The sequence below is a fragment of the Capricornis sumatraensis genome, chromosome X, assembly GCF_032405125.1.
Source record: "Capricornis sumatraensis isolate serow.1 chromosome X, serow.2, whole genome shotgun sequence".
Classification (NCBI taxonomy): domain Eukaryota; kingdom Metazoa; phylum Chordata; class Mammalia; order Artiodactyla; family Bovidae; genus Capricornis; species Capricornis sumatraensis.
In genome coordinates, this window is record NC_091092.1 from 132,117,557 (window position 1) to 132,141,837 (window position 24,281).

The 24,281-nt window shown below is 41.0% G+C and overlaps 2 protein-coding genes across 3 annotated transcripts in view; both read left to right on the top strand.

Annotated features, from left to right (window-relative positions):
* PIR (pirin) overlaps window positions 1-7,185 on the top strand; it is a 98,120-nt gene extending 90,935 nt beyond the window's left edge. For both annotated transcript variants that reach the window (XM_068962573.1, XM_068962574.1), the window contains exons 9-10: window positions 1,150-1,216; window positions 6,908-7,185. In XM_068962573.1, coding sequence (XP_068818674.1) covers window positions 1,150-1,216; window positions 6,908-7,020 — 180 coding nt within the window. In that variant the 3' untranslated portion in view covers window positions 7,021-7,185. The remainder of the gene's footprint in view (window positions 1-1,149; window positions 1,217-6,907) is intronic.
* An 883-nt stretch (window positions 7,186-8,068) lies between these two features.
* Window positions 8,069-24,281, top strand: part of VEGFD (vascular endothelial growth factor D) — a 41,042-nt gene continuing 24,829 nt past the window's right edge. Inside the window, exon 1 of the mRNA XM_068962976.1 lies at window positions 8,069-8,158. Coding sequence (XP_068819077.1) covers window positions 8,069-8,158 — 90 coding nt within the window. The remainder of the gene's footprint in view (window positions 8,159-24,281) is intronic.

Below are 24,281 nucleotides of genomic sequence, written 5' to 3' on the forward strand. Positions count from 1 at the left end.
ATATTTTCTCTCCCTCTTGAGTCTTCCCCCCACCCCCATCCCACTCCTCCAGGTTGTCACAGAGTGCCAGGCAGGGCTCCCTGTGTTATGTAGCAGCTTCCCACTAGTTATCTGTTATGTACACGATAGTGTATATATGTGGATGCTATTTTCTAAATTTATCCTAGCCTCTCCTTCCCCTGCTTTGTCCACAAGTCTGTTCTCTACATCTGGGTCTCTATTTCTTCTCTCTAAACAGCTTACTCTGTTGATTTTTAGCTGAGGTCACGTTAGTACATTTTGACAGCAGATGGGGAGTAAATTAAGACTTTCAAAGAAATCATTTGGCCATATTTATCTTATCACAAGTGTGGTGGGAGGTTCTTCTGCTGGTTTCTCTGGTATGATTGTGTCAGAAGACATCAGCAATAGGAAGGCTCTCTGGAAGCATTACAGCACCCTAATGATGTATGGGGTTGCAAAGAGTCGGACACGACTGAACGACTGAACTGAACTGAATGATGTATAGAAAACCTCCCTAACGATGTATAGAAAAGTGTATCTTTCCCTGCATCCACACTAACATTGGATTTAATAATTAATATTTTTTCAGTTTCAGGAATGAAAAACCTCATCTTAATTCTAAACAAAAACAATAGGATCCTTTTGGAAAGAAATTTGCCTGAGTAGATGTCCCTGGGATGTTTTTATAAGGTTCCATTTAGTGCAGCATTTCTGGGGCATATTTTATACTAATAGTAATAAATGTTGAAAGCAATAAAATGTTCCTTTTGGATTTGCATGAATAATTTTCCATTCTCAAAATTAAAATTTTAGTAGGAAGTTATAAGCCCTATAATAAGTCAAGTTATTTATATACTTTGTCATAAAGATGTTTCTAATTAAAGAAAAATCTTAATTTAAATTTTCCTTTATTTGAGTAGGTTATCATTTTGGTGGTTGGGACGTATTCTTGAGTTTTGATTGCCACCAAGCATCTTAAAGAATGAGCATTTCCCTATTGCACATTGCACAGAAAATATTTCTGGAATTTATCTTTAGAATTAAGGACATTATCCATTTGGCCAGAATGTCAGCTCCAAACCATTCCTAATCAGATAGTCAAAAATAAATCTATTTATTGTTTGTTGCTTTCTTTCTTGCCTTTAGCATCCTCAGAGAAGCCACTTTGTCCTAATTGCTGGGGAGCCATTAAAAGAACCAGTTGTCCAGCATGGTAAGCCACAAATGATCGCGATTTTCTTGGTTGGTTTTCATTTCTTTGAAAGCAGACTACATCTATAGTATCACTGGGAAGAACAGCTGGATTTTTGTCCTCTCTCTATCTACAAAGTTGAGGATTTTGTTTCATTTCTCTATTGTCAAAGGAAAACATACACATGGTATTTATTTCTATATTCACGCTCTCTTTGTTTTCAAGAAACATTTCTTGGGTATCCATCATGTGTAGGACATGGAGGTTTGAACCTTGGGGGGACCAAAAACAGTATTTTTTTTATGTTGTGTCAAGAGAATTTCAACTTAAAAGATTTTATGGTCTACTGGGGAGTTGAATATCATTTTTATCTTTACCAAAAATAGATTTCTCTGTTTTTCTTTTTGGCTATACCACACAGCTTGTGGGATCTTAGTTCCCAGTGACTGAACCTGGGTCCATGGCAGTGAACGTGCTGAGAGTCCTAACCACTGGACCACCAGGGAATTCCCATAACAGTGATTTCAATATTGTCCTTATAGTTTATTGTCTTATTAGTGAAAAATAGGAATGTCTTAGGAATATTTCTTTGGAAGTTTCTAAAATATTTGAATCAATCTTAGTTAATTGGAAAAAAAAAAGCAAATATAGGGAATTTCCTGGTGCCAGTGGTTAGCACTCTGCACTTTCACTGCTGAGGACCCGCGTTCAACCCCTGATCGGGGAACTAAAATACCACCATGGCCAAGCCATGCAGCGTGGCCAAAAAAAAAAACCAAATAAATAAATAAAGACATAAGAAGATAAACAACAAGGGCTTACTGTATAGCACAGGAAATTATATTTAATATTCTATATAGACCATGATGGAAAAGAAAGTAAAAAAGAATATATGTGTGTGTATGTATATGTATCACTGAATCACTTTGCTATATATCAGAAATTAACACAAAATTATAAATAAACTATACTTTAATACAACAAAACAAATAGAGATAACTGTGGTATAGTAGAAATAGGACTGTACTTGGAGGCAGAAAATCTTGAAATAGGTACTCATAATAGTCACTTCAGTTCTTTGTCTTGACTTCTTCAAAATGTTGTTGTTTGATTAAATGAGGAATATCTAAAAGTACCTAGAACCCAATCTATTATTTAGATAAATGCCACAAAGCATAGTGTACATCCACTTACCTAATTATTAAATTTAACATGCATTAAAATCCCATGACATCACCTTGCCTTGGTAACACACAGTGATTTCAGGGGAAAAAAAAAAAAAACCAACTGGTCATAACTTTAAAGAAAACTGATTATTTTTAAAACATTCATTTTTGTTCTATTAGTAATTTAAGAGGCAAGCATTTAATTTTACCCCACCTAGCCCATAGCATTTGACCTGGATTTTGCAGGCTTCTGATTTCCACTCCAAAGGTTCATGGTTCTCATTTTCTTTTATCTTGATTGAACAGCCCTAAAATAGTTTGTTTTTCTGGAAGAAGCCTGTAGACAAATTGAGTAGGATCACCATCTTTAGTAATAGCAGCTAGAATTTAGGTGGGAATGGTATTGTAAAGTAAAATAAAGTAAAAAAAAAAAAAAAGAAGAAGAATGTGTGGGATAGAAATCTTTTAAGTTAAGCAATGTCCCCTGTATCAGTGATGAAAACCAAGAATTCAGCTACACTAGGTGACAGGCCAAAGGAGTGGGACCACCTGTAGCCACCCTCCATTCACCTCCCATGAATCCTCTCCAACACTTGGAACTTGGGGATACTGGGTGTGCTGGCATGCACAAACTTAGATTAACCAAACAACATAGAGATGGCCGCTGAAATCCAGTTAATGAGAGGCAAAGCATTCTACCTGTTTATTTTCTTTCATTACTTTTTTCAAACCCAGAATATTTCCTTTTACCTGGGCATGTTTGAAGACCACCACAACCATCTCTTGACTATTTGGGAACCAGTACTAGTTGATGAGGAAAACAGAATCCAGAGGTTCCACTTCCTTACATAAGAAATACTTGGGTAGCAGTAGCTGCTAAGAGGTTTGTTGGCCGCATAGCTTGATTCACACTCAAGCTGTTCAGTTCCAGCCCCCAGACTTCTGCCTCCCCTGTCCTGGTTGCCTCTTCTCTGTCCTGTGGCTTCTGTGACAGAAAGCAATTGTTAGTGCTGGAGCTGGGATTTGAACCCTAGCCCCCTAAACCCTTGTCTTGTGCATCTCCACTAGGAAGTTCCTCCATAATGAGAAATTAAGCTCACACCATTTTAATTACAGTAGAGGGAGGGAGTTCAAAGACTTAATCAGAGAAGAGATGAAATGTGTAGGTTAAAAGAGGTTTGATAGGATTATACATAACTAGCAAATAATTTTCTTGTTCATAACCCTTACATGTATTAAAAAACATGCTTTCTGGGGGATATAGTATACAACATGGTGACTATAGTCAATAACACTGTACTGCATATTTGGAAGTTGCTAAGAGAATAGATCGTAAAAGTTCTCATCACAAGAAAAAAATTCTGTTCTTATGTGTGCTAATAGATAATAACTAGACTTACTGTGATCATTTCCCAATGTATGCAAATACCAAATAATTATGTTGTACTGGAAACTTATATAATGCTGTATGTGAGTTATACCTGAATTTCAGAAAAATAAATTAATTTAGTTATATAGTATCCCCCCCCACCAAAAGGGCTTCCCAATTGGCACTAGTGGTAAAGGACCCGCCTGCTAATACAGGAGATGTAAGGGATGTGGGTTTGATCCCTGAGTTGGGAAGATCCCCTGGAGGAGGGCATGGCAACCCACTCCAGTATCCTCACCTGGAGAATCCCATGGACAGAGGAGCCTGGTGAGCTACAGTCCATAGGGTTGTAAGGAGTCGGACATGACTGAGTGACTTAGCATGCACACATTCCCTGTCACCACCCCCCCCCCAAAAAAATAAAAACAAAAACATGCACTTTCTGGTTTCAGTTTTCTTCTTAAGGATTTGAGATGAGCTTCCTTACCTTGGCTTTGGAGGGCTCAGGCTTCCAGTGATTACCTTGTTTCTCAAAGTGTGGTCCTTGAACCAGCAGCATTGGCATCACTGGAGAGATAGAAATGCAGAGTTTCAGACCTCACTCCAGAACTTCTGGTTCAGAATCTGCATTTTAATAAGATTCCCAGGTGATTCACATGCACATTATGATTTGAGAAGCACAGCAGAATACCCCAGAGAAGTGTCAAAATGGAAGCCCAGAAGTGTACTGTTTGTACAGAAAAGGAATTGGGGGAGGAGAGAGGTGCTTCACAAGTCCCATCTCTAGCAAAATTGTGATGTGCAGAAAGTCACTCCTTGGCCCAGTACCTGCTCTCACTTTCCGAGTTCCATTTCCCTTTCTTTCCTGTATCCTTTAAAAAGTTGACTTTTCCAGGATGCCCTCTAGAATTTATTATTTATTTTGCATATGCGGGCTCTCTCATTTTTCCTACCTGGTATAGTCCACACCTCCAGATGAAATTTCTCTCGTGAGCCCCAGAACCCTGTGTCCAACAATGTACTGAGCACCTCTGCCAGGAAGCTGTCTGATTGTCTTCAGTGCCTTCATGCCAGAATATCCGGAACTGAGCTCCTTGCTCTACCCGCAGCTTCCTGTGTCTTGTGTCTCAGATATCCTTAAACAATTCCACCATCAACTCAGCCTCCCAAGCCAGACATCTTCTCTACCCTGATGCCAAAGGTGTCTTCTCCAAACTGCACATCAGATCACAGTGCTGTCTACTTAACTCTTCAGTGATTCCTGATCACCTGTGGAAGTATGTCCAAATGTCTTCCAAGAGATCGAGTTCAGAACCCAGAGTGGTCTGGCCTCTTCCTCCTTATCAGATCCTGACCCCTTTGTTCCCCCTTCGAGCCTTCCTTCCAGCACTATGCCCCATCATCACTGCCTCCCGCATGCTAGTCCTGAAAACGCCTTTGCCCTATGTCTGCCTGTTTGGACATCACTGTATTTATGAATGCTGTCCTGGGCTCCTCCTCCTCCCCTTTCTGTGTTAATTCTTTGAATTTTCCATACTTTTGTCATTCTGTTTGTCACACTGTTTTGTAATAATTTGGTTTCATATCTGTCTGTGTGATAGATGTGAGGTCCTTGAGGGAGAGCATCTGTCATTCAGCTTTATGTCTATAGCTCCCAGCGCCATGTTCATTATTCAATAAGTGCGCAATAAATGCTGGATAGGTAAGTCATTAAATGAATGAATTTAGATGCCTGCTACCTGTTTTCCCTTTCTCTTGCCATCCTGTACCTTGCAGTCTCTCAAAAGGCATATCATCAAAGCATGTGATACTGAATCTTCCTTCTCAAGTGCTAACCAAAGTGAATCTCAAATCTGTGCTGATATTCTAACAGTAATTAAGAAGTTTGACTGTGTTATTCCTTCTAAGTACTAAGTTATGTTTTAATCTGGGTCTCTCAGAGAAAAGCCTCTTAGATGAAGCACTTTGTAAAAGGCTCCTGATGAAACGTCTGCATGCTAGGGCAAGAGAGATACTGAATGGACAAATCTGTCAACTGCTTTCATGACACTGCCAATGCCATATAAGAGCTGGCCCTGTTTATCCAACACGTGTTGGAGGTGACACAGTCTAAGACAATACCCTTTTGCTCCTACAGTATGTGAAGAGAGGGAAAGAGACAGACATTTTGCCTCTTGGTTGATGAGAAGAGGACTTCTACACCTTTAGCAAAAGCCAAGTTCAAACTTAGGGATTAGACAAACTGTGACCCATGGGCCAAATCTGTCCACTACACGTTTTTGTAAATAAAGTTTTATTGGAACACGCCATCGCTGGTCACTTGTATATTGTCTCTGACAGCTTTTGTGCTTCAACAGAAGAATTGAGTGGTTGAGACAGACACGATTTGACCCACAAAATCTAAAATATATACTATCTGGCCTAAGTGCACTGACCCTGGAGAATCCAAAATGTGATGTCTTCTTGACTTGAAAGTTTTGTAATTTACTGTCTGTCAGGTGCTACTAATTTTAAGAAATGACTTGGACCCCTCACATAAGGACACAGCCTCATATACTGTGCAGATACCAACACTGTGACAAGATTTGCCAATTTTTAAACATCAGTTCAGTTCTTGATATCAGTCAATTCAATTCTATACAACTGACAACAACAATAAATTTTAAAAGTTCTCTTCGCAAGAAGAAAAATTCTGTAACTATGGATGGTGACAGATGTTAAGTAAACTAATGTAGCAATCATTTCCCAATATATACAAATATCAAATCATTATACTGTACACCTGAAACTAATATAATGTTTGTTGTGTGTCCATTATACTTCCATAAAAAAGATAAAGAGGATAAAGAGAAGTAACAACTACAAAAATAGTTACAATAGAACCAAACCTGAGAATGTTTCAAATAAAAACATTGTCATTGCTGATGACAGCCTGGAGTGGATGAGTGAGCTATAATTGCATTTGTTTATTTGAAGTTTATTCATTATAATCATAAATTATCCTAGTCAAGAAACTTGTACTACAGTCCTCAGGGATCGGGTGCTGTGAAAATAACCTTTTTCAGAAATGCCTGAGTTTGTTTCAAATTAAGAAGTACAGAAATACGTACCATTTTCACAGTAGAAAAAAGTGTTCTCATCACCTGGAACTTTCTGAACGTCTCTTTTCTGCTCTAGGTCCATTTGTGATGAACACAGATGAAGAGATTTCTCAGGCCATTCTTGATTTCAGAAATGCGAAAAACGGCTTTGAAAGAGCCAAAACCTGGAAATCAAAGATTGGAAACTAGTGACAAGCATAAGCGCAGCTCTGACTGCCTTCTAGAATGTTGCCCTTTGTGACATCCACCCATTTAGGGTGTGCAGTTTCCAAGGATGATTTCACCAGTGTTTGTAAAGAATTCCATACTCAAGTGACAACATGTTTTCTTTTTTTTAAATATAGCACTGTGTGTAAGATATTTCCTGGCCCGAGCAAATAAACCTAATTGTTGCTTCTCTAAAAATCAGTGGTCTTCATTTCAACTAAATTACTAAGCTTCTGTCAAAAAATTTTTTGTATATGTTTACCTTTCCACAGATGTGTGCCTATTTTGTCATCTTTGTGCCTGTGTGTTTTTTAGAGCATATTTGATCACTTTCTGTGTGTCTCACTGATATAGTTGTGTGAGCATCTGAGGTCTCTTTCTGAGCAATGCAGTTTCCATGCCTATGTGCTGGGGTTGGTTTCATGTTACAGGTTATCTGCATTAAAGTAACAGCAGTTCTGAGCGCTCCAGTCAGTTTTCAAAACTGCCCCGCTATTGGTAGGGACACGACAGGATTACGGCCAAGACTTCCCTGCTTTTTCTGCCAAAGTCTGTGTCAGATTTAAGACACATGCTCCTGCAAGCTTCCATGAGGGTTGTGAAAAAAGTTTGAATCCACAATTGGGTCCCAGCCTTCTGTAGCTGCAAACATTGGTGGCCGCACCACCTCCTTATAAAACAACTTGAACCTGGGCATAGGGTGGAAGGATTTTTTATTTTTTTAATTTGCTGGACATGAAATGGATTTAGAGTGCTTTCTCATTTCAAGTAGAAGACATGTCCACTTCCTGATTATTTTTGGAGCATGAGAACATTTACAATTTTTTTCATCTCTCTCCCCCTTCCATAAGATTGCACAGAAACGCACCTTGACTAATTGATTTTGATCACAACTGATTACTTGTTTTTGCCTGTGAACTCTTGGGGTTTTGAACTTTCCTTCTGGAGAATGCCTTTTGAACCAGTTCGCTCTAGCTGCCTGATGTCAACTGCTTGGTAATCAGTGGATACTGAATATAGAATATTCAGAATGTACAGACAGTGGGCAGTGGTGAATATTTTCATGATGTCTTCTCTGCAGTTGGTGCAGGGCTCCAGTTATGAACGTGGACCAGTGAAGGTAGGTGAGCTCAATTTTTCATGTGATGCAGATGTTTAAGTTGGCTTATACAGAAGATGCTTTCTTTGCCCCCACCATTTTTGAGATAATAGAAAAGTGCAGAACACTACTAATAGTGGGTAGGATATATCCTGTACTTGTTAATGAGTATTCTGTTTCTTAAGCTTATTCAGATTCTTGCCATGAGTTTTAAAAAATGCTTAGGGTAGGAGGCTTTTGGAGATGTAATAGGACATGAATGGACATTCTGGAATCTTTTCAGATAGGAAAGTTTTCCCTCAACTGTATGTGCAGATGGCACAGTAATTTTTTTTTATTGGAGTATAGTTATTTACAATGTTGCATTAATTTCTACTGTACCACAGTGATTTGTCTAAGGAAGCATTGATTTGTTTTTATGACACAGATAACTTTGTGGGCTGTTTATTTTCAGGTCATCTGTGAACAGCAAATGCTCCTTTTTTTAGTTAGTTTAGTTAGTTAACTTCTGTAAATCAAAAACTGCCATGCTTTCTGCAGACATTTTCTCTCTGGTTTTCCAAATTACCCTTTCTACCATGTGGAAAAATCTTTTTGTGGAAGTCGTTTTGGTCCTTTGCTTTTTGAAATGTGTGTAAAACTCAGCCATAATCGAATGTTGGATTCTATTAGTAAGCATCAAATAGAACCCAATGAATTGAGAGTAATACAAAAAAATTAACTGGGATGTGACTGACTGAGCATGATTTCACCCTGTTTTATGCATTTCACAGTTATATTGTTGTTCTCAGCTTTTGATTTTGAAAATGGTTAAGATATAATTGCTTTGACCAAAGTGGTGCTCAATCATTATTGATTTAAGAATCTCTGGCCATGAACAATCAATGTGAACTTGAGGTTTTGTAGCTGTTGTTAGGACGTGCATTTTCAGTAAGGGTGATATCGCCCCCAACAGGGGAAAATTGTCCTTGGGGATGAAAACGTCTTACTCTTATGTATAAAGCACAGATGTACATACAGTAGAGAAAGAGATACACCATATTTCTGGGAAGACTGACCTCTGTGTTAGAGGTGGAGAGCCACCTTGCCAGCAAGCAACACCTTTCCAACTTTCCAAATTCCAAACGGACATGAGAGGGATCACAGTCGTTCAGCTCCACTACAGTGCCACCAGCCTGGAGTTGGGATCTCAGTGGCAGATTGCAGGTAAACTGGAATCCCATTTTGAGCCTCAGGGACAGAGATAAAATGAGACTTGTTTGAAGTAAGTAAGGCTTTTCAGGCTGTTCAGCTGTTTTTAAGTCCACAAAACTCAGGAATCCTAGGCCCCACATGGGGTTTTAAAATATTTTCATTTTACTTTGAAACTTCAGTTGCCTCGGTATAAGAGGAGACTGAATAGTTGGAAAGAAGTCACATTCTTTAGGTTGTTCAGCTCTTTTAAACAGCAAAGACACAAGTCTTCAGTTGTCCTGGGCACAGTGAGGTTTTAAATGTTTCAGGGACTTCCCTGGTGGTCCAGTGGTTAGGACTCAGTGCTGTCACTGCCAAGGGCCCAAGTTCAATCCCTGGTCAGGGAACTAAGATCCCACAAGCCATGTGACATGGCCAAAAAAAGTTTCAGATTTACTGCCAGCAGTTTTATTGATTGTATTAAACAGTATACTTACTAGGGCACTGGAAGAAAGCTGTTGAATTTGAATGTGATAGAAAATACATCTTCACACAGGGAACATGCAGTGTTAATGCTTAGTGATACCATTAGCAATTTTTTTCATATATATCCAGATTGCCTTCAAAAAGGGAAGCTCTGTATAGTGAGCTTAGACCCAACACCTAGCTCAATTAAATCTTTCTGATGTGAAGAAAAGACGTGCATACAGTTACACAGAAGTTTGGGCACAGATGTGAGTGGGTGGTGAAGGCTCAGGAGGTACATTGTACTGATTATTATACTTTTTTTTTCCCCCATAATTTTCTCTTAAGAGAAAAATCCAAGAAGAAATATGTTTCTTAATGTTCTTCTTGTTTAAATCAAAATTTACCATGAAAGCATATTCAGGGTGGTAATAGTTTGGACACTGGAATATGAATGTATTTTGTGCTTGTTGAGATAAAACTATTTCATTTATTCCAAGATGTGTCCAGGGTCCTCCTTGGTGGCCGGTCCATGAGTGTGATCTCTAGCCTTCCTCTCTTCTGACTACCTCTTTTTCTGAAGGGTTGCCCTTCACCCAGTCTTCACTTTCTAGCCTTGAACATTCTGCTGTTTTTTCAGCTTAGACTAGCAGTGCCTGTAGTACAGTTATACGAGTCTGTGAATATTCCTTTTCCTGCAGTAACTGTGCAAACGGCTGCCAGTACCCCCGACAGTTGTGCTCACTGCCATTTGAGTATAAGACCTCCTGATTTCATTAGTCTCGCTACTTACTTAGCTGTTTGGGGGCAGCAGTGCCTGGAATTTGTGAACTGAGAAAAATCTGCTGGAAAGTCTCAACTCAAATCTACTGTTTAGCTGATAAGTTTTTCAATCTGAGCAGAATATATTTTCTTCTAGAAATAAGATTAACCCAGTCCCTCTTTCTGACTCACTAGTATAATCAAAGTAACCATCTAGATATGGGATTTATTTCTGTCTGTTCTCTCCAGCTTTTATATATGTTGGGGTAGTCATGTACAGTTGCATAGGGTGTGCAGTGCACAACTCTAGGACCCTCTATCCACCTGGTCTCATATCTGTATATGATAACCTTGGCTACAGCAGTGTACACTCTCTGGGCTTTTGATTAATAAATATCTGCAACCTCACTGTCCTGTCATTTGCATCCATCTTCTGGCCAGTACTATTTCTAGTATATTTGATGAGCATTTCTTGTCACCAGGAATCTTGGACCCCCTTAAGTCACTAAGGGAAGCCATCTGCCATAAATCTTTTCAAAGTCACTGAGGCAGACATACCAATAGAAGTGACAAAGGGTTCATTCCGGGTCAGGTTTGGCTAACTCTTTTCTGACAAAATTGGTTTCCTTCTCCCCTGTGCTACCTTCCAGCCCCCTCTTTCATAACCTCACTGGCAGGAGAATATTGTTGAGTGGTAGAGTCATTCAGACTCTGCCTAAGACTGGAACAAGTCCAAGATCCACAGGAATGTAGGGCACCTCTAACTTCCATGAGAAGCCACATGGCTCACAAATTTATAACCTTGTGTCACTTGTCTTCCCCTGAAATTATCTCTAGAGGTAATTGAATAACAAAGACTGAGGTGCGCCTTCCATATTTAACTCCAGGAAGCAGACTGGCCCTCACTGGCCTCCGCAGGTCACGCGCAAGGAAGTCCCTTGACTTTGCTGCTAGTCAGATGGCCTGGTGAGCTCATGTCCGGTTTCCTCTCAGGCATAGTCCTTGGCACAAAGGATATTTGAAATGTTTTCCATTAATTTCTTCTTCGTTTATGACCATATAGGTAAATGTATTGAATTACATGCTTCTGTACACAGAGGTCTTCTCGCCTAGTCAGTCACTTTTAACTGGTGGGGAAACCTTTATATCACTTGAGCCTGTTATTACTATTCAGGATATAGTAAACCCCCTGTATCTTACAGCATGAATATAGTACTTCCATGTATGACTTATGTTTTTATTTTGAAAAATCTGATTTGGACTTGTGGATTAACATTTAGTATAGACCCTTAAAAGCTCTAGAAAAAAATCACATGAAAGCTGCATGTTGAGTGAATTTGATTAAGGAACCGCTCTTGGGACAAGCTTAAAAGACAGTTTGTGGAATGAAAATGTAGTATTTGGACACGTGCGTGCTTCCTTGTAGAGTGTAACGTAGGGTGCTCTGGAACTCCCAGGCATGTTTATGGTAACCACAGTGGCCTAGAGGCACTCAAGAAAGAGGGCCACATGTGGCAGTAACATTGTTTCCGGGCACATTTCTGAGCTCAGCTCTTTCCCACCCCTTGAGATTAGCAGAGATGCTGGGAAACTATCCACAGTTGGGAATATGATTGAGATGAGGTGAGATGAGACATTTGTTCTTTGTGCCATGAAGAAAATCAAGAAGGGGACAGACACAGAGGGATGGGTTGGGGGAGACTTCTCTGATTTCCTTTCATTTGTGTAGACCTCTGGAGGAAGTGAGGGGGCAGTGGTTGTGGTGAGGGAAGGGCGTGGTCTTGCGTGTTTAGGTATCAGCCAGGGGCCAGTGTGGCTGGAGTAGGGAAAGTGGAGGCCAGAACTGCAGCTTCTGAGGTTGGAGAAATAGCCTGGGCATATCACATAGAAAGGATGAGACGGTTGGTGGCCTCACCGACTCAAATGGACATGAGTCTGAACAAGCTCCAGGAGATGGGAAGGCAAGCCTGCTGTGCTGCATCCATGGGGTCGTGAAGAGTCAGACATGACTTAGTGACTGGACAACAACAACAATCACCCAGAGTGTGGCTGTGTTCTAGTAAAACTTCATGGACACTGAAATTTGAATTGTGTATCATTTCCATGCATCACGAAATAGTCTTCTTATTTGTTGCAATAATTTAAAATTATAGGAAGGAATTCTTAGCTCACAGACCATACAAAAAGAGACTGCAGGCTGGATTTGACCCACAGGTCATAGTTGGCAAAACCTGATCTGTGTCTATCTTCTTCATAGACTGTATCAGGACTTGACATTTTTTATTTGCTTGTGTATAGGGTAGGACACATCACTTCTGGTCACAACCTCTTAGACCCCCTGGCCCCATCCAACAACCAGGGGCCAGAAAGTGCAAGCCTTCCCTGTGCTCAGAAGGTAGAAAGCTGGAACTATTTAGTGATTAGTATTCATGACTAACCCACACAACTCTGGTCGATTCTAAGTGTTTCTGAACATACCACTGAGATGGGAGGTGACTGTGGTTGGACACTGGGGTAGAATCATGGAGGAAAGGAAGACACTTGGGTTTCTTTATGCTGCTCAGGAGGATCCTTTTTCCTGGAAAAGGCAAGCTGTACATTCAGTTCAGTGAACATTTGTGGAATGTCTACCGTGTGCCAGGCACATGACTGGAAATGACATTTTTATAAAATAAAGATGTCTCAGTTATTTGCATGTCTTACCAGCAGCCAAGGAGCTCAACTTGGCCTGTGAGAAGGATAATTTTAGTGCCTGAAACCTTAGGTAATAATGAAAGTTTTAATGAGTCTCTTTCTGTCATTCATTGTCATCTAAATAATTATACCACTCCTATCTTTGAGAAAAGTATTGCTTTCCTAAAATCTAGGTTTGCCTGAAATTATTTCTGGAGAAAGAAAATGACATGTCGAATATTGCGATGGCAGAGATTTTGTTACTTATGGTTCCATTCTGCAGGGAGTTGGCAAGAGTGTGATTTTGATTGAAGGAATTCCCTGAGTTCATCTGTATAAGAGACCCTCTGAAAAGAACTGTTCATAACTTGCTTCATAACTATCCTGTCACAGCAAGACTGGAGAACACTGGGCATCTCAGACAATGCAGAGGTTGTAGATGAGGAAGAGGAAAGCTGTGGGTGCTGACATGGGACCACTGCATCATTAGGAGAAAGAGGAAAATTAAGCATCCTGGGCTGACTGCCAGTTGCATGGCAAGTGAAGTCGCTCAGTCGTTCCCAACTCTTTGCAACCCCATGGATAGTAGCCTGCCCCAAGCTTCTCTGTCCATGGGATTTTCAAGGCAAGAGGCTGGAGTGGATTGCCATTTCCTTCTCCAGGGAATCTTCCCAACCCAGGGATCGAACCCAGGTCTCTCATATTGTAGACAGACACTTTACCATCTGAGCCACCAGGGCTGCCTAATAAAAAGGAAGATGAGGTTTGACATAAAGATCCTCTGTCCACCCAGCAGATTATGTTTTACTTAGGCTGACATACGGCTGTAGGAGTCACAATAATGCAATGTGACCATCCAGTCCAAATTTCAATCGTTCAAAACATTGATAACCAGCATTACTGTGGCTGAGCTGGAAGTCAGGATCAAGGCTGAAACTACAGGTTGAGTATGGGTCTGCCCCCCGTGACTCTCATCTGCCTGGATCAGTGGGCCAGAAGGGACACATACTTGCAGTGATGGCAGAAGTGTAGGAGAGCTGTGTAGTCACAAATGCATTTCAACACTCTGCTTGCATCATGTCTTATAACATCCTATTGGTCGAAGCAGGTCACGTGGCCCAACGTCAGTGGGGCTGAGAAACATACTCTTCTCTTGGGGGAGACAGGTGGAGGCAGTGAAATTGTTTTTGACAATAAACTAATTCCAATCCCAAAGGAAGGCAATGCCAAAGAATGCTCAGACTACCACACAATTGCACTCATCTCACACACTAGTAAAGTAATACTTAAAATTCTCCAAGCCAGGCTTCAGCAATACATGAACCATGAACTTCCAGATGTTCAAGCTGGCTTTAGAAAAGGCAGAGGAACGAGACCAAATTGCCAACATCTGCTGGATCATCGAAAAAGCAAGAGAGTTCCAGAAAAACATCTACTTCTGCTCTATTGACTACGCCAAAGCTGTTGACTGTGTGGATCACAATAAACTGTGGAAAATTCTGAAAGAGATGGGAATACCAGACCACCTGACCTGCCTCTTGAGAAACCTATATGCAGGTCAGGAAGCAACAGTTAGAATTGGACATGGAACAACAGTCTGGTTCCAAATAGGAAAAGGACTACATCAAGGCTGTATATTGTCACCCTGCTTATTTAACTTCTATGCAGAGTACATCATGAGAAATGCTGGGCTGGAAGAAGCACAAGCTGGAATCAAGATTGCTGGGAGAAATATCAATAACCTGAGATATGCAGATGACACCACCCTTATGGCAGAAAGTGAAGAAGAACTAAAAAGCCTCTTGATGAAAGTGAAAGGGGAGAATGAAAAATTTGGCTTAAAGCTCAACATTCAGAAAATGAAGATCATGGCATCTGGTCCCATCACTTCATGGGAAATAGATGGGGAAACAGTGGAAACAGTGGCTGACTTTATTTTTTGGGGCTCCAAAATCACTGTAGATGGTGATTGCAGCCATGACATTAAAAGACGCTTACTCCTTGGAAGGAAAGTTATGACCAACCTAGATAGCATATTCAAAACCTGAGACATTGCTTTGCCAACAAAGGTCATCTAGTCAAGGCTATGGTTTTCCCAGTGGTCTGTATGGATGTGAGAGTTGGACTGTGAAGAAAGCTGAGTGCCGAAGAATTGATGCTTTTGAACTGTGGTGTTGGAGAAGACTCTTGAGAGTCCCTTGGACTGCAAGGAGATCCAATCAGTCCATTCTAAAGGAGATCAGTCCTGGATGTTCTTTGGAAAGACTGATGCTAAAGCTGAAAGTCCAGTACTTTGGCCACCTCATGCGAAGAGTTGACTCATTGGAAAAGACTCTGATGCTGGGAGGGATTGGGGGCAGGAGGAGAAGGGGACGACAGAGGATGAGATGGCTGGATGGCATCACTGACTTCGATGGACGTGAGTCTGAGTGAACTCTGGGAGTTGGTGATGGACAGGGAGGCCTGGAATGCTGCAGCCCATGGGGTTGCAAAGAGTCGGACACGACTGAGCGACTGAACTGAACTTTATTACCATAAAGGCTTCGCGTTGTTTCCTTAGATGTTGGGCCCTTCATCTCTGAGATCAGTGATAAAAAGACTGTAACAGATCTTAGGGATATATTCTCCTGAGGTTATTCAGAGCATCCTTTTAGAGTTTTGCCACTCAAGCACATCCCACACGAATTTCCCCCCACATGTCCTAAGCATAGATGCATCCAGTCAGAGCAGAGATGTTAGAATGGAGCATGAATTTAAAACATGTAAAGGGAAGCATACGCCCTTTCCTGCATGCTAGACAATTTGGCTGGGGAGAAACCGTCCTGCGATACTCACCAAATTGGAGGATGTAGAAGTCCCAGACACCTTAGCCGTCTAGTATCCCCTTAAAATACCCAGATAGCTATGCACAAACACTCGCACAAATGTACACATACACACATTTATACTTTCTGTGAGTCTGTAGTTCCTTTCCTTAGTCCAAGTTTAATTAAACACCCTGGTTTCTCACATTTATACATTTAAATATAGACCTGCATGAGTCAAAGAACCACCAGTAGCGTGAGGCCCCACCAAAGGGCCATGTTTCTAGATTTCAGAGCAGCAGGACCAGGCCTTCAGCTGGCTCCATCTAAGTCATTACAAGCAAGTGTGCATTCTCCTCCCTGCCCTCAGTTGGCATGGCCCACACAATTAGGTGTCATCTGTAATGGGGAAGGCTGGACTCTAATGACAAAGCACAGAGGTTTAAGAAGTGGGTGGTTTTTCCTTCACTCATCTGTAAAGACCTATGTAAGCCTGGGTAGATACTTGAAAATTAGCATTTCATCTGAAAATACATCCCAGAAATATTTTTTAAAGATATTTACCCTGCAAAAGCTCTTCTCTTTTAAATTTTTATTTACTATGATTGGGGTGGCCCTATCTTGCTCTTTCCAAACTCAACTCAAGTTGCTCAGGGAAATCAAGGCCCACGAAACACCTCTGAACCCCAACACAGTACCAGATGCCCCACCCCTGAGAAAGGAAGGGAAGGCAGTGAATGTTAGCGCATGCCTCCTCTGTATCTGACCCTTTCCTACTTATGGCCCTCAGTAATCTCCACATCAGTGATATGAGAAGCTTTGCATTCTGAAATGAGGAAACCATGACTTAAGGAAATTCAGTAATTCGCCCTCAGTCAAATAGCTAAAAAGGAACAGTGCCTGGATTCAAAGCCAGCTTACTTTATGTTTTTAAAGTTATTCTATGGCAAAGATGATCATTTTTCCCATTTCATGTGCTGTTCTGTGAATTTTAACACAGATTTCTATGACCACCACCATAATCAAGATACAGAAAAAATTCCTTTATGCTACTCTTCAATCTATGCCCCAATCAGCAATGCTGCAGAAGCTGAATTCAAATGGTTCTGTGAAGACCCACAAGACCTTCTAGAACCAACACCAAAAAAGATGATCTTTTCATCATAAGGGACTGGAATGCAAAAGTAAGGAGTCAAGAGATACCTGGAGTAAAAGGCAAGTTTGGCCTTGGAGTACAAAATCAAGCAGGGCAAAAGCTAATAGAGTTTTGCCAAGAGAACACACTGGTTATAGCAAACACCCTCTAACAACACAAGAGATGACTCTGCACATGGATATCACCAGGTGGTCAATAACGAAATGAGATTGATTATATTCTTTGCAGCCAAAGATGGAGAAGCTCTACACAGTCAGCAAAAACAAGACCGGGAGCTGACTGTGGCTCAGATCATCAGCTCCTTATTGCAAAATTCAGGCTTAAACTGAAGAAAGTATGGAAAACCACTGGCCATTCAGGTATGACCTAAATCAAATCCCTTATGATTAAACAGTAGGGGTGATGAATAGATTCAAGGGATTAGATCTGGTAGACAGAATGCCTGAAGAACTGTGAATGGAAGTTCATAACATTGTACAGGAGGCAAGTGACCAAAACCATCCCAAAGAAAAAGAAATGCAAGGCAGCAAAGTGGTTGTCTGAGGAGACTTTACACATAGCTGAGAAAAGAACAGAAACAAAAGGCAAAGGAGAAAGGGAAATATATACCCAACTGAATGCAGAGTTCCAGAGAATAGCAAGGAAAGATAAGAAAGCCTTCTTAAGTGAACAATGCAAAGAAATAGAGGAAGACAATGTAATGGGGAAGACTAGAGATTTCTTCAAGAAAATTGGAGATACCAAGGGAATATTTCGTGCAAAGATGGGCTCCATAAAGGACAGAAATGGCAAGGATCTAACAGAAGCAGAAGAGATTAAGAAGAGATGGCAAGAATACACAGTAGAACTATACAAAAAAGATCTTATGACCTGGATAACCAAAATGGTGTGGTCACTCACCTAAAGGCAGATATCCTGGAGTGTGAAATCAAGTGGGTCGTAGGAAGCATAACTACAAACAAAGCTAGTGGAGGTGATGGAATTCCAGCTGAGCTATTTCAAATACTAAAGGATGATGCTGTTAAAGTGCTGCACTCAATATACCAGCAAATTTGGAAAAGTCAGCAGTGGCCATAGGACTGGAAAAGGTCACGTTTCATTCCAACCCCAGAGAAAGGCAATACCAAGTAATGTTCAGTTCAGTGCAGTGCAGTCACTCAGTCGTGTCCAACTTTTTGCGACCCCATGAACCGCAGCACGCCAGGCCTCCCTGTCCATCACCAACTCCCGGAGTCCACCAAACCGATGTCCATTGAGTTGGTGATGCCATCCAACCATCTCATCGTCTGTCGTCCCCTTCTCCTCCTGCCCTCAATCTTTCCCAGCATCAGAGTCTTTTCCAATGAGTCAGCTCTTTGCATCAGGTGGCCAAAGTATTGGAGTTTCAGCTTCAACATCAGTCCTTCCAATGAACACCAGGACTGATCTCCTTTAGGATGGACTGATTCGAACTCCTTGCAGTCCAAGGGACTCTCAAGAGTCTTCTCCAACACCACAGTTTAAAAGCATCAATTCTTTGGTGCTCAGCTTTCTTTATAGTCCAACTATCTCATCCATACATGACCACTGGAAAAACCATAGCCTTGACTAGATGGACCTTTGTTGACAAAGTAATGTCTCTGCTTTTCAATATGCTATCAAGGTTGGTCATAACTTTCCTTCTAAGGAGTAAGTGTCTTTTAATTTCATGGCTGCAATCACCATCTACAGTGATTTTGGAGCCCCCAAAAATAAAGTCAGCCACTGTTTCCACTGTTTCCCCATCTATTTCCTATGAAGTGATGGGACCGGATGCCATGATCCTAGTTTTCTGAATGTTGAGACTTAAGCCAACTTTTTCACTCTCTTCTTTCAGTTTCATCAGGAGGCTCTTTAGTTCTTCTTCACTTTCTGCCATAAGGATGGTGTCATCTGCATATCTGAGGTTATTGATATTTCTCTCAGCAATCTTGATTCCAGCTTGTGCTTCTTCCAGCCCAGCATTTCTCATGATGTACTCTGCATAGAAGTTAAATAAGCAGGGTGACAATATACAGCCTTGATGTAGTCCTTTTCCTATTTGGAACCAGTCTGTTGTTCCATGTCCAGTTCTAACTGTTGCTTCCTGACCTGCATACAGATTTCTCAAGAGGCAGGTCAGGTGGTCTGGTATTCCCATCTCTCTCAGAATTTTCCACAGATTATTGTGATCCACACAGTCAACAGCTTTGGCATAGTCAATAAAGCAGAAGTAGATGTTTTTCTGGAACTCTCTTGCTTTTTCGATGATCCAGCAGATGTTGGCAATTTGATCTCGTTCCTCTGCCTTTTCTAAAGCCAGCTTGAACATCTGGAAGTTCATGGTTCATGTATTGCTGAAGCCTGGCTTGGAGAATTTTAAGTATTACTTTACTAGTGTGTGAGATGAGTGCAATTGTGCGGTAGTTTGAGCATTCTTTGGCATTGCCTTTCTTTGGGATTGGAATGAAAACTGACTTTTTCCAGTCCTGTGGCCACTGCTGACTTTTCCAAATTTGCTGGCATATTGAGTGCAGCACTTTCACAGGATCATCTTTCAGAATTTGAAATAGCTCCACTGGAATTCCATCACCTCTACTAGCTTTGTTTGTAGTGATGCTTCCTAAGGCCCACTTGACTTCACATTTCAGGATGTCTGGCTCTAGGTGAGTGATCACACCATCATAATTATCTGGGTCGTGAAGATCTTTTTTGTACAGATCTGTGTATTCTTGCCACCTCTTTTTAATATCTTCTGCTTCTGTAATGTTCAAACTACCACATAATTGCACTCATGTTACATGCTAGCAAAGTAATACTCAAAATTCACCAAGCTAGGTCTCAACGTTATGTGAAATGAGAACTTCCAGATGTCAATCTGCATCTAGAAAAGGCAGAGGAACCAGAATTCAAATTGCCAATATCTGTTGGATCATTGAAAAAGCAAAGGAATTCCAGAAAAACATCTACTTCTGCCTTATTGACTACATTAAAGCCTTTGACTGTGTGTATCACAACAAACTGTGGAAACTTGGTAAAAAGATAGGAATACCAGACCACCTGACCTGCCTCCTGAGAAACCTGCATGCAGGTCAAGATGCAACAGTTAGAACTGGACATGGAACAATGGACTGGTTCAAAATTTGGAAAGAAGTATGTCAAGGCTGTATATTGTCACCCTGCTTATTTAACTTTTATACAGAGTATATCATGCTAAATTCCAGGCTGGGTGAATCACAAGCTGAATCAAGATTGTTGGGAGAAATATCAACAACTTCAGATATGCAGATGATACCACTCAAATGGCAGAAAGAAAAGAGGAACTAAAGAGCCTCTTGATGATGGTGAAAGAGTAGAGTGAAAAATCTGGCTTAAAACTCAACATTCAAAAAACTAAGATCATGGCATGCAGTCCCATCCCTTCATGGCAAATAGATGGGGAAAAGTGGAAACAGTGACAGATTTTATTTTCTTGGCCTCCAAAATCATTCCAGATGGTGACTGAAGCCACGAGATTAAAAGATGCTTGCTCCTTGGAAGGAAAACTATGATGAACCTGGACAGCATATTAAATGGCAGAAACATCACTTTGACTACAGAGGTCTGTATAGTCAAAGTTATTGGTTTTTCCAGTAGTCATGTATGGATGTGAGAGTTGGATCATAAAGAAGGCTGAGCACCAAAGAATTGATGCTTTTGAACTATAGTGTTGGCGAAGACTCTTGAGAGTCTGTTGGACTACAAGGAGATCAAACCAGTCAATCCTAAAGGAAATCAACCGTGAATATTCACTGGAAGGACTGATGCTAAAGCTGAAGCTCCAGTACTTTGGCCATCTGATGCAAAGAGCCAACTCATTATGAAAAGACCCTGATGCTGGGAAAGATTGAAGGCAGGAGGAGAAGGGGACGACAGAGGATGGCATCACCGACTCAATGGACGAGAGTTTGAGCAAATTCTGGGAGATAGTGAAGGACAGGGAATCCTGGCATGCTGCAGTCCATGGGGTTGCAAAGAGTCGGACACAAGTTAGCGACTGAACAACAACAACCCTTTCATAATCATACCCTCCTCCCAGCCTCTGGCAACCTCTGCTCTGTTCTCCATCACTATCATCCTGGATTTTTGAGAATGTTATTAATGGAATCATACCATCAGTAACCTTTTCAGACTTGCTTCTTTCACTCCTAATGCCTTTGAGATCCATCCAAGTTGCTGTACATACCAGCCATTCATTCCTTTTTATGGCTAAGTCATATTCCATAGGATGGGTGTAGCACAGTTTGCCTAAGCAACTGTTCACATACTGAATGACATCCTGGTTGTTTCCAAGTTGTTTAGCTCTTTCAAGGAAAGCTAGTGTAAACATTCATGTCAAGGTTTTTGGGTGAATCTACATTCTTGCTTCTCAAGGATAAATTCCCAGGAGTGGGACTGCTGGGTCATATGGCGACTGTCTGTTGAACTTTGTAAGAAACTGCCAGCATGTTTTGCAGACTGCTCTACCACTCAAAGCCAATTTTAAGCCATTCTCATCCATTGCCCTCCCCTCTCCAGTCAGCCATCTGTCCAGACCACAGAGTGGTTTCCAGTATCAGGCAAAGCTTCCTTTTAGGGGATGCAATGTCCACTTGAGAGCTACAGGAGGCAAAGGCACACAACTTCAGTTTGGCCTCCTGAGTCTAACATGGCCTGGGTGGGTTCCTTGACAGGCGGGGGGAGTGAGAAAAGGGAAGAGGTGTTGGGGAACAGTATCTGTGGACAGCTGGGAACATGATGGTGTAACTTGGACCCCAAATCAGAGAAAAGTTGGTGGTTTGGACTAAGCCTTAAACATCAAGCTAAAGATGAAATGCTTTTCCAGTCAAACAGAAGTTTGCTGAGAGGTGAAAGGAGCATGGAATTATTTGTCTTGCAACAGGATCCACCTCCCTAAACCCACTGCAAAGGGAAATAAATAGCTAACAGTGGTTCCCTTAACTCCAGAGACCAATAGGCAGAGGACTGGTTCCCCAGGCAACACTTATAAATCCCAAAGCAAATCCAGGGAAAGTCACGTGAAATGTGTTCCCTCCACAGTGCACTCTGAAGCTTGTGGATCTTGTGGATCTTCCAAAAATACAAATTCTCTCTACCCCACCCCTGTATCACTAAACTTCCTGAAGACAAGCTGCCAATACAGTTTGACAAAGTAGCATCATCAGTTTTGAAAAGGCTTAGAAACACAGACCCACAGTTCCTGAGAGATCCAGTGGGGAATATTGCAAAACTGGTCTCCTTTTTCATACCTAGAACAGGAGGATTCTTAAGAGAATGGGACCCAAGAATAACTTTTGGCAATAGCTGGGCTCTGACAGCTCAGAGCCAGGAATGGAACTCAGCCGCGTACTCCCAAGCCATGCCCATTCCTCTTGGCAATGTATTTATATTCTAATTTTTATTTTCCTTCAAATAGTTTCTAGACTGCCATGTGGAAGGATTAGAATTTACTATTCCCTGGTAAATTCCAGTAAGTTAAAGCAATGCTGTGTCATGCTAAGTCATTTCAGTCATGTCCGACTCTGCAACCCTATTGACTGTAGCTCATCAAGCTCCTCTGTTCATGGGATTCTCCAGGCCAGAATACTGGAGTGGGTAGCCATTCCATTTTCCAGAGGATCTTTCTGACCCAGGGATCCAACCTGTGTCTCTTAGGTCTCCTGGATTGGCAGGTGAGTTCTTTACCACTAATGCCACCTGAGAAGCCCTAAAGCAGTACGTGTTACTTTTAATTCTGTTCTGGAGATAGGTTGTCTTGGCTCCTTGGGGACTGTAGCAGTTTTTTCCCCTGTCATCTAGAATGGTCTCATATAAGACAGCTGATACCCTTGTTTTAGCCTGGGAAACAGTTTTGTTGGTCTTCCATCTTGAAAAAGTCATTCAGATTGGGAAGTGGGCCACAAACAATCCAGTGACTTGAGTTAAAAAAAAAAAAAAGGCTTAGAAAATCCAGTTCAGCCAGATATTCATCCCAGTGTTTTGAAGCCAAGGTATAACTCGAAGGAGTTTAAAGAATAAGACTATTTCTCAGCATACATCTACCATTTATCCCTTACTCGGTGAACTTGTACAGAGCTCAGGCACTCATGCAGGCCTTTAAGCCAGCATGCACCATCCCCGAAATGAGTATTTCTCCTACAAATCACTTGGGAAGATTTCTTAAAGAAACTTTATTTTGAAATAATTATAAAAAGTTGCAAAGGTAACCTGGAGGATAGCCTGTGTATCTTTCACCCAGCTTCCTGTAAGACTAGCAACCGGTAGGGAAGTTTTAAAAAAATCCTCATGGCAAAGAGCTAACACCTATCCTACTCAAACTCTTCCAGAAAATTGCAGAGGAAAGTAAACTTCCAAACTCATTCTATGAGGCCACCATCACCCTAATACCAAAACCATACAAAGATGCCACAAAAAAAGAAAACTACAGGCCAATATCACTGATAAGCATAGATGCAAAAATCCTTAACAAAATTCTAGCAAACAGAATCCAACAACATATTGAAAGGATCATACATTATCACCAAGTGGGCTTTATCCCAGGGATGCAAGAATTCTTCAGTATTCACAAATTAATCAATGTGATACACCACATTAACAAATTGAAAGATAAAAACCATATGATTATCTCATAGATGCAGAGAAAGCCTTTGACAAAATTCAACATCCACTTATGATAAAAACCCTCCAGAAAGCAGGAATAGAAGGAACATACCTCAACATAATAAAAGCCATATATGATAAACCCACAGCAAACATTATCCTCAATGGTGAAAAACTGAAAGCATTTCCCCTGAAATCAGGAACAATCCAAGGGTGCCCACTCTCACCACTACTATTCAACATAGTTTTGGAAGTTTTAGCCACATCAATCAGAGAAGAAGAAGAAGAAGAAAAAAAAAAGAAATCCAGATTGGAAAAGAAGAAGTAAAACTCTCACTGTTTGCAGATGACATGATCCTCTACATAGAAAACCCTAAAGACTCCACCAGAAAATTACTAGAGCTGATCAATGAATATAGTAAAGTTGCAGGATATAAAATTAACATACTGAAATCGCTTGCATTCCTATACACTA